Source organism: Lontra canadensis, unplaced genomic scaffold, assembly GCF_010015895.1.
Source record: "Lontra canadensis isolate GAN:19392208 unplaced genomic scaffold, GSC_riverotter_1.0 scaffold35, whole genome shotgun sequence".
Lineage (NCBI taxonomy): Eukaryota > Metazoa > Chordata > Mammalia > Carnivora > Mustelidae > Lontra > Lontra canadensis.
The window spans coordinates 7,877,300-7,888,147 of record NW_022631029.1 but is presented as its reverse complement, the minus strand read 5'-3'; the positions used below and the strand labels follow the sequence as shown (position 1 = coordinate 7,888,147).

The window sequence follows — 10,848 nt, the reverse complement described above, 5'->3', positions numbered from 1 at the left end:
AAAACAACCACCCCGCGGCTCCGCCCGCAAGGCGGGAGGAACGGGCTGCTAATTTGCCAGCGCCCACCTCCTCTTCCGGTCCTCTCCTGGCTCCGTCGCGCACCCGTGGGAGAAGGGCGGTGCATGCGAGGCGGGCGGGCGGGCGTTCCAGGCCGCGGCGCTAGGTGGGGCTTGGGCGCGCGCGCGCGTGTGCGTGCGTGCGTGCGTGCGTGGGCGCGGCCCACAGCGCGCCGTGCGCGAGGCGGATGTCCGGGCCGGCTGGGCCGGGGCCGCGGACGAGATGGCGGAAGGTGGAGGCTGTCGTGAGCGACCGGATGCGGAGACCCAGAAATCCGAGCTCGGGGCCTTGATGAGGACCACGCTCCAACGAGGGGCGCAGTGGTGAGCACCGGACCCGCGTTTCCGCTGCCCAGGCTCAGGGGCAGGGACTCAGGCCCTCAGACCGGACCCCTCTTTTCCGGCTTGGGTAGGGGCCGGGCGGGGGCGGTGTTAGTGACCCTGAGACGGTGTCCTGAACCCTGCCTCTCAGGAGAATCTCCTAGGGGAAAGTGTGAGGGTTGTTTTGGCCCATTCGGAGCCCCAGAGGGCGGACCCGGTGGGGGCAAGGGTTGCAGGAAGGGGAGAAGGGGAGTGCTTAAGGGGACCTTCTGGATGGGAAGAGCCCTTTGCCTTCGAGGACTCGTTGTGTGACCTTGGGCGAAGGCGACCACACCTCCCAGACCCCCGTGCCTTACTGTTAAAGCCAGGGTAGCAGTATTTGGCACCCCCACCTTATGGGTTCAGGAGAAGAGATACTTTTGTAACTTGTAAACTGCCGAACAGATGTCAAGGTCAGAAGTTGGACAAATGTTTGAGAACTCCAGGTTATTTTGGTAGCAAATGTCAAAAATAATTGTGGCAGCAGCATTTTGGAGCGGGAGAGGATAGCTTAGAGCCTAGATGAAAAGATTAAAAGTACAAGATTTAGAAAAGCAAGTCTGAGACATGAGGTTTCTTAATTGTTTAGTAGAAGGGACAATACTTCTACTAGTGAGGATGTTCCTGGGTGATATTATCATGTGAGAGTAGAAAGCTAGGGCTTGGCTTTGCATCCAATATGATTGAACATCCATCTTTTAAGAAATGATGGTGGTGTTGATAATGCCACTTATGGTAACAGAGGAATTGACCAGGGAAGGGAAACATTGGGATTAGTAGGAGTTCAGATAGGGCTGTACAGCTGGCCAAGCTGTGAGAGGCAGGGCAAGCAGAAGTTATCCTGCATAGGGGTGATATATGAAGAATATTCAGAGGAACCAGAGGAAGTTTGAGATAGACTAAGATCACACACTAAAAGTGTTTGGAGGATACTGTTCAAGGGGTTTGGAGGGAAAAGAGCCTCTTAAAGGTTTGGATGTACTTATGGATCCTGTGGCCTCTGGGAAGCTGCCTGATTGCTGAGGTTTATTTTTTTATAAAAACTTAAAGGACTTGGGGTGCTTGGGTGGCTCAGTTGGTTAAGCATCTGCCTTCAGCTCGGGTGATGATCCCAGGGCCCTGGGATGGAGCCCCGAGTGGGGCTCCCTGCTCAGCGGGCAGACTGCTTCTCCTCTCTTCCTGTGCCTCTCCCGCTGCTTGTGCTCTCTCATTCTGCCTCTCCCACACTCTCTCAAATGAATAGATAGATAAAATATTTAAAAAAAAAATTACTTAAAGGACTCACTAATATAAATGTTGTGCTTTTTTTCCCCCAGAGAGATTTACTACTTCTTAGTTGTAAAACAGCATAGTGATTCTTTTATTTGTTCATGTTTTTCATAGGGCTACTTTAAAAATATAACCAGATCAGGAATAACTAGAGACTGTTATATTTGTATAGTACCATACCTAGACACTATTATATGTGTGTGTGTACCTTTTTTTTTTTTTAAGCACACATTTTTTATAATGTCTTCTTTGGTACTTAAAGAAAACTTGAATTGTATGGTGTTATCATCCCATTTTCAGAGAGAGAATTAGTTTAATGCTTTTCATGTTGAGCAGTATAACCAAACTTTCTGTTCTGGACAAGGACCTCTATAAAGATCGTTATGAAATTAATGACTTGCTCATTGGCAAACAAGATTTTAGCCATAGGAGGACTTCACTTAAATAAGCATTTTGAAGCCAGCCATTTCCTTTTATTCATTCATTCCTTTTTAAAAAAATTTATTTATTTATTTATTTATTTATTTATTTAATTTTATTTTATTTATTTGACAGAGAGCGAGAGCTCACAAGTAGGCGGGGGGGGGGGTAGGCCCCCTGCTGAGCAGAGAGCCCCATGTGGGGCTGGATCCCAGGACCTTGGGATCATGACCTGAGTCAAAGGCAGTGGCTTAACCCACTGAGCCACCCAGGTGCCCCCTTATTTTTTTTTTTTTAATAAGTAGGTTCCATGCCAGAGGAGAGCCCAACACTGGGCTTAAACTCACAACCTTGAGGTCGGGACCTGAGCTGAGGCCAAGAGTCAGATGCTTAACTGAGCCACCCAGGCACCCCTTGTTCTTTCTTTCTTTCTTTTTTTTAAATTTAAATATTTTATTTATTGAGAGAGAGAGAGGGTAAGAATGCATGAGTGGGGGGAGAGACAGAAGGAGAAAGAGAAAATCTCAAGCGGACTCCATGCTGAATGAGGAGCCCAACATGGGGCTTGGTCTCATGACCATGAGATCATGACCTGAGCTGAAATCAAGAGCTGGACACCCAACCAACTGCGCTACCCAGACTCCTGTCTTTGTTGTTGTTGTTGTTGTTTAATAAAAATATTTATTTTTAAGTAAGCTCTCTGCCCTACATGGGACTTGAACTCACAACCCCGAGATCAAGAGTTGTACACACACTCCACTGGCTGAGTCAGCCAAGCACCTATATTCATTCTTCAACATTTCACTTAATGGACTCTTGTCCTGGGCCAGGCTCTTTGTGCCATCTGAGGCCTAGCCCTGCTCTTGTTCTTGCAATATGTTTCTGAATGGGAAATGTGTGTTCCCTGGGTGGAAAGATCATTAAAAAAATTAAAGGAGCAACTGCAAAAACTTATAACCTCAGTTTTTCTGGTATAGTAAATTTTTATCTGTCTCTAGGTATCTTATTGACAGCCGGTGGTTCAAGCAGTGGAAGAAGTATGTGGGTTTCGACAGCTGGGATATGTACAATGTGGGTGAACACAATCTATTTCCTGGCCCAATAGATAACTCCGGACTCTTTTCAGGTATAGTATCCTGTTGCTTTTCTAACTGAAATACCCACCTAGGCAGTGACCTGAGGTCACCTTTATCAGTAACATGGATGTTGTGAACCTGACTTTCCTGTTGTGATGGATAGAAACAAGTGTCTTTGATTAGCATCTGTACCAGATAAGACCCTCTGAGAGGAATGAAGCTACTTTTTTCCTAAACTAACTGCTTCACACACGAGAGTGCTTCTCGTATTTTTCTTTTTGGTGATTAGTTTTTTTTAGAGCTGTCAGATTTTAGATTAGCATGTGGAATGGAAAGAAATAGGTTATCATTTTGAAACTGCATCTGGAGTCTGAAATTTGGGTACCAGAATTTTCTGTGTTACCTTTGCAGTGGAACAATTTGCAGACCTGTCTACATCCATCTAGCATTCCTATGATGATTGTCATAGGAATGTGTGAGGAGAGGTGGAAAGTAGAGTTATTATCACGGTCAGCTCCCATTGGAAGAAGTGATTGAAAAAATGATGCATGACATACCAGAGCTGGGCTTGTACCTGTAGATGCATAGATAAGACAGTTGACCTTTCCCAGGCTGTGTTCTGCTTAGCTTCAGACTCCCATGCAAACAGAATGAGAGTGATCTGTTGATTGTGTTCAAAATCAGAGCAGTAGGAAGGCAGACCTGTATGAGGTTTGATCCAAGTACTTAACATTAACCTGGGTGTTTTTAAAAAATGGGCAGTGCTTCAGGTGAGACCTGTTTTAGGAGAGGTCAGGTGACATCATAATTCATTGCTTTGTTTCCTGATGGAGGTCAGATGGTGGCATCACACCATGAAGTTGGCGTAAGGGAGCACAACAGAGTGTTTGCACTTTTCCTCCCCCTGCACCTCCCCTTCTTTTAAAGGAATCTCTAACCCCAGTGTGGGGCTCGAACTCATGACACCGAGATCAGGGTTTATATGCTTTACTGACTGAGCCAGCCAGGTGCCTCTCTCTCTCTTTTTTTTTTTTTTTCTTTTTTAAATAGATTTCTTAATGCTTATAAGAATACTAATGATAAGGGCTAGAGGAGCTTTGTGAAATCATTTGGATGACCTTCAGCTAAGGGAAAGCATTTCTTCCATGGTCCCCCAATTTAATGTCATCTGGCTTTTCCTTGAAACATTTGCTTTGTGCTTAGGAGGTAAGAAGTACATTCTGTTCAGAACCTGCTTGGAACATTGACAGTACAGGAATGACCTGTCTGGTGATTCACCCCCTTAGTTCCCAGGCTCTTAGTCACCTCTCAGTCCCAATCCAGCTACCTTTCACCTAGGAATGTGGAATTGGCTAGATAGGGCTCTTGGAAGTGTGGGAAGGATGGGGTCTAGCCTGTCCTTCCTTATGTTGTCTGCAGAGCACCCCTTTTCTGCTTCCCACCTCTGCCTCTACTGTATATCAAATGAAATCCTTGTGCTTAGGCCAAGCTGTGCTCTCATTTTCGCCATTTATTCTCCTCTGTGAAAGAAATTTGCGGAGACTAAATCCTCATTCCCAAACCTCTGTGTGATTTTGAGCATGATGCCTTTAGACTGGTCCTGTTTCAAGTGAAAGTCGTGAACTGCTTTGGGAATTCCAGTCATATTCCCTGCATTTGCACTGAGCGTGTAAACTTGATGTGTGCGAAAATCATCACAGATCCTTAGAGGGGAAAATGGCCTGTGGAAATGATGTACTTGGGGTTGGTGATGATGAAAGCTGTTGTTCCTTTACCACATTTAGAGATTTCTGGCTGCTGCTTGGCACAGTGTGTGTAGCCAGATCTGCATAGTGCTTAGTGTTAGAAACGAAGAAGCATATATCCGCAAGAAAGACAAGAAGTGAATAACTTCAATGACTTTTAATTTATAAATCAGAGAAAAGTTGAATTTATGAATCAGAAGTTTAATTTATAAATCAATTGTCAGAAAAGTGTCAGTTTCAGGGGGAAGCTTTTGTCTAAAGCAGACTGATACCAGTGGATCATCCTTCTGTTCCTCAGCAGAAAAGGCCTGCGCTGTCAGTGTTAATAATCGTGCCAGACGGGCTGTGGAAAGTGATTGGCTCATCAATAAGGAGGATCCATCCTTTTTTTTTTTTTTTTTTTTAAAGATTTTTTTTTCTTTGTTTATTTGACAGAGATCACAAGTAGGCAGAGAGGCAGGGAGAGAGAGAGAAGGGGAAGCAGACTCCCTTGTTGAGCAGAGAGCCTGACGCGAGGCTTGATCCCAGGACCCTGAGATCATGACCTGAGCTGAAGACAGAGGCTTTAACCCACTGAGCCATCCAGGCTCCCCCGCCCCTTTTTTTAAAAGATTTTATTTATTCATTTGACAGACAGAGATCACAGGTAGGCAGAGAAGCAGACAGAGAGAGGAGGAAGCAGGCTCCCTGCTGAGCAGAGAGCCCGATGTGGGGCTCAATCCCAGGACCCTGGGATCGTGACCTGAGCTGAAGGCAGTGGCTTAACCCACTGAGCCACCCAGGCGCTTCCCTCCCCCTCTTTTTTAATGGTAAAATACACATAAATAGTTTATCCTCTTGACCATTTTTAAGTGTGCAGTTCAGTAGTATTAAGTATATTCACATTGTTCCGCAACCAATTTCCAGAACATTTTGACCACGCAGAACTGCAGCCCCCTACCCATTAAACTGTGACTCCCAGTCTCCTTTCCTCTGAGCCCCTGGCAGCCACCATTCTACTTTCTGTGTCTGAATCTGTCTACTCTAGACACCTCACTTAAGTGGAATTGTTTAGTATTTGTTTTTCTGTGACTGCCTTATTTTATTTAGTATAATATTCGGGGTTCATCGTTGCAGCATGTGTTGCAATTTCCTTCCATTTGAAGGCTGAATAGTGTTCTGCTGTAGGTATATACCCCATCATGTTTATCCGATCGTCCATCTCACCTTGGTATTTCTGTCCTACGCTGCTATTTAATTCCTTTCCTGTTCTCCCTCCAGATGAAAAAGGCAGAGGTGGGTCAGGTCTGAGGCTTGGTGCAAGGAAAGGCAGAAGAGCTGATGGGTTGGGTAAAAACTGGTGGGGGGCACCAGGGGATGTGGGTGATGGGAAGCCCCCATCACTTTGTGAATGCTATTTATGGTTTTGGTTTTGGTTTTTAACATCATATGCCTCGAGTTACAGATGAGTTGCACCACTCTGGGTACTTCTACAACCATTACGGCAGGAGTAGGTGTTGCTGGGCACAGGGAGGCTCCGTTGCTGGGAGGTGATCAGACTTCCCTTGATCCAGTTCCTTGGTTTCAGCTGAGGGAGTGTGTTTCAGATTGTGGACGCCCACTCCTAGTCACGTTGCCTGCCTGTGGGGGGTGTGAGGTGGACGTTGAGCACATTAGGGTGTTAAAGACATTCCCCCCTCCATAAGAGGTTGTCCAGCTGGGTTTCAGCTTGGCCTGTGGAAGACTAAGAATACTGAATGACCCTTGGTAAAATAAAGTTAACTTCAATGATGTGTTCATTGTTTTCTTAGTAAATCTTTCAGAAGATATTTGACCTCAATGAAGTTTCCCTAAGCAGAATATTATGTTAAATGTTCATAATTAACAGTTTTCATTGTGGAATCTGGAAGCATATTGAAAATGTAAACTGGAGTTTTTTATTCTCTCTACTCCATTTCGTTATAGAAGAAATACATGTTCCTATGAAGGCGTGGCTGAATACAGTTGTCAGGTCTGCTCTGTGTTATGGCCAGTGACAGAATTTTGGAATTTTGTACCTGTTCTATAAATAATTTTCTTTCTGAAAAGTACATAAGAATCCTGTAAAACAAATATTTCTGGGGAGAAGAGCAGTGAGTTATGAGGTGTTTTCTTTTTTCAGATCCTGAGAGTCAGACCTTGAAGGAACATTTAATTGATGAATTGGACTATGTTTTGGTCCCAACGGAGGCCTGGAATAAATTACTAAACTGGTATGGCTGTGTAGAAGGCCAACAGCCCATTGTCAGAAAAGTGAGTACACAAGTTGTCACAGCTGCTGGTCAGTGTGTGCAAGTGCTTCCTGGGGACACTGACTGGTGTTGGTTTTCTGGGTTACTGGATGTGCCTAAGTGGAGGAATAGAGGTATTTGAGGCCTTCTTTCTGGTTCTCTTTAGGGAATGGTGGTCGTGAGTGGTGGTGAGTGAGGCTGCTCACCTGAGATGTTACAGTGAGTGGCCTCCAAACATCAGAGCTGCCCATGGCTTGGGATGTGTCCAGCAGTGCCATGAGAGCACTTTCTGGAAGGCTCTATGAGAGAAAGTTTACTTGGGGTCATGTGGACATACAGTAATGTACTGCTTCTTGTTTATCTTACAACCTTTCTGAGACTGTTTTTTCCTCTGTGCTTATGACTCTTGGGCCACACTGTTGAATATCTCAAAAAGCAGGTATTTATAAGCCAGAGAAGCATAGCCTCCTGAGGAAAAGCAGGCTGTGAGGTAGAAATCCAGATTCTTCACCCTTCTGGTAGATGGGTCTTAGGAGAAGACCATCCACCCTGACTCCCACAGTCATTTGCTTGTCCTACCAGAGGGGGAATCACATGCTTGCTAAGAGGTAGACATTGGGTAAATTTCTTACTCTCCCTGGTATATAGTTCTCCTTCTCAGTGTAGGAAAGATCTGTAGTCCTGAGGCCATGCTTCTAACAGTCATTGTTTGAGGCCAGGACTACATTCTTTCTGTATCTGGAAACCTGGGCCCCTGAGAGGGGTTAGGGATCAAAAAGTTGGAGGTGTGCCAGTCTGGCAGATGTCCCCTAATGCCCACAGTGTTGCCATATGGTGAGTGTTCTGCTGCCCCAGGGTTTTAGCTACATTCTCTAGTCCTCTCATTCAGCAAACTCTGCAAGGGAGACCTCATGATTCTGACTTAGAGATGAACAGTGACTTCCCTGTTGTGCACTGTTACAGCTAGCTGGTTCTGGCTCTACCCGGGTACTCTTTCTTGTGAAGGGAAGAAAGATTTGAAACTCTTGGACAGATACTGGCGGCTTTAAAAATATGTCCTGATCCCCTGATCACTTAGGGAAAGTGATTATTGTGTGGATTCTCCCCCCTTACCACTGATGAAACCTATTGTTTCCCAAACTTCCCGGTGTGGAACCGCTGCTGCTTTACCTGTGCCTCTTATTTGCAGGTGGTGGAGCATGGCCTCTTCGTTAAGCACTGCAAGGTGGAGGTCTATTTGCTGGAACTGAAGCTCTGTGAGAATAGTGACCCCACCAATGTGCTGAGTTGCCATTTCAGCAAGGCAGACACTATCGGTGAGTAGCTGGGCTGGTGTTCTGAGTTTCCGGAGGCGGAGAGCACGGAGCATTGTGGCTGATGGGAGTGAAGCCAGGCACCCCCTCCAGAGTTGTTACCCACATAGTCTCAGGTTGTGGTTACCAGTCCTGACCTGATTCTTGTGGAGAGCTAGGCCTGGGAATCGTGTTTTACAGACTCTTGGACATGCTCCCTGACCATGATACGTGATACGGTGATAAAAATGAGGAAATGCATATTTGGGGAGGTTACACTTATTAAAAAATCTCTGAGTGGGGGGCGCCTGGGCGGCTCAGTGGGTTAAAGCCTCTGCCTTCGGCTCAGGTCACGATCTCAGGGCCCTGGGATCGAGCCCTGCATCAGGCTCTCTGCTCAGTGGGGAGTCTGCTTCCTCCTCTCTCTCTGTTTCTGCCTGCCTCTCTGCCTGCTTGTGATCTCTGTCAAATAAATAAAATCTTAAAAAAAAAAAAAAATCTCTGAGGGGGCTCCTGGGTGGCTCAGTTGGTTAAGCATCTGCCTTTGGCTCAGGTCATGATCCCAGGGTCCTGGGATTGAGCCCCACATCGGGCTCCCCGCTCAGCTGGAAGCCTGCTTCTCCCTTTCCCACTACCCCTGCTTGTGTTCCCTCTCTTGGTGTGTCTCTGTCAGATGAATAAATAAAATCTTTAAAAAAAATTCTCTGTGAGAAAGTAGCAGGGCTGGTATTCGAAACCACATTTATCTTAACTTCAGAGGAAGGTTTTGTCACCTTTCTGTGTTGCTTGTGTGCTGTAAATGGGACCCACCTATTGAAGAAGGAGAAGCATAGGGAAGGTTTCTAAGTGTGTGAGCGCAGGAGGATGCCCATGGAAAACATTTGGCCTTAATCATCGAGGGGCCGAGGTCAGTTGGAACTTTCGTTCCAAAGAACCCTGTGACTGATGGTGCGAACAGGAGGGAGGATGAGCATTAGCTTGCTACAGCTGTTACTAGCCTTGCATATGGAGTGAGGTGAGTGATCCTTCTGTCCGTCTTGAGTGATCTTCAGTCCTGAGTGATCCTTCTGTCCATCTCTAGCAACCATTGAGAAGGAGATGCGGAAGCTATTCAATATCCCTGCTGAGCGTGAAACACGGCTGTGGAACAAGTACATGAGCAACACCTATGAGCAGCTGAGCAAGCTGGACAACACTGTCCAGGACGCTGGGCTCTACCAGGGTCAGGTAGGAGGGCTCAGGCCATGCCTAGCAGGCTGCTCTGCCAGGGTGTGTGGCCAAGATATCTTCTGGTTCTGAGCTTGTCACCAGTGAGGTCTTTTGCATATTCCTTAATTTGGTTTCCCCTTTCACTCAGGTGCTAGTAATTGAGCCCCAAAATGAAGATGGCACATGGCCGAGGCAGACCTTGCAGTCAAAGTAAGTGACCATTTTCTCTCTTGTGGCTGGGCACACAGGTGTAAGAGAGACACTCTTTTCTAAGGCATTTACTTGTGCTAAGTAAAATTTTTTTGGGGTCAGAAGAAAAAGTGATCCATTTCATATTCAGAGTCTGTTTCATATCCAGAGTCTGTTTTGGTAAGCAGCATTTTGGGCAGCTGTCTGAGGAAAGCTGTCAGAGTGTGTGAACACGGTGGTTAGCCTCCTCTTCTTGAGAATGAGAGAAGGAAGAGAAGGGTCCCGGATCTGGGAATGCTGCATGCCAAGAGGCAGCTTTGTTTTTGCCGAGGGCTGTTATTTTCTCCACCTGTGATTAGAAGCTCGGCTGGAAAAGAAGAGGGCTCAGGCATGGGGTCCTATATGACTTAAAGTTTGATCCCACACTTTTTACCCACAGGCCTATTATTGTTACCCTTTTTGCGTACTGGGGGGATTATTCTGCCTTTAAACTGGGACCCCAGGCACCTCTGTCTCTGGAGAGGTTTGTGTGTGGTGTGGAATTGTGCATGTCCTGAGGAGGAGACAGAAGTGGTGATGAGTTTTTCTTACAGTAGAAGCGCGGGGGAGGATTGTGTCTTTGTTCTGATAGTTATGGGGATAGTGCTGGTTTTTGCTTTCTTCCCTCAGTCAGTTCTTGGACAGTGACTGTTTGATAGTAATGGGCTCATACATAGCTCTTTTGAGAATCACGAAAGCTATGGGCTCTCTTGAGAAACACGTCGGAAGATACATTTTGCCAACAATCTCAAGGGTTTTACAGATAACCTGAAGCCTAACCATGGACTCCAGTTTTAGAAATCCTGGTCACCAGTTCCTGAGAGGATGATATATAGCTGTGGTAGGCAGAATAATGCACCTCTCCATTTCTAAGTCCTAATCCGCAGAACCTATGAATATGTTAGATTCCATGGCAAGGTGATTAAAATGTGATTAAGGGTCT

General features: G+C 46.0%; 1 protein-coding gene across 6 annotated transcripts in view; it reads left to right on the top strand.

Annotated features, from left to right (window-relative positions):
• The first annotated feature begins 228 nt into the window (after nucleotides 1–228).
• USP4 (ubiquitin specific peptidase 4) overlaps nucleotides 229–10,848 on the top strand; it is a 51,700-nt gene continuing 41,080 nt past the window's right edge. For 2 of the 6 annotated variants that reach the window (XM_032868042.1, XM_032868041.1), the window contains exons 1-6: nucleotides 235–381; nucleotides 3,105–3,232; nucleotides 7,068–7,198; nucleotides 8,366–8,492; nucleotides 9,550–9,695; nucleotides 9,826–9,887. In XM_032868042.1, the coding sequence (XP_032723933.1) occupies nucleotides 281–381; nucleotides 3,105–3,232; nucleotides 7,068–7,198; nucleotides 8,366–8,492; nucleotides 9,550–9,695; nucleotides 9,826–9,887 (695 nt within the window). In that variant the 5' untranslated portion in view covers nucleotides 235–280. Of the gene's footprint in view, nucleotides 382–3,104; nucleotides 3,233–7,067; nucleotides 7,199–7,342; nucleotides 7,520–8,365; nucleotides 8,493–9,549; nucleotides 9,696–9,825; nucleotides 9,888–10,848 lie in introns of those variants that run through there. The other 4 variants (XM_032868045.1, XR_004383904.1, XM_032868043.1 and 1 more) reach the window with 4 other exon arrangements.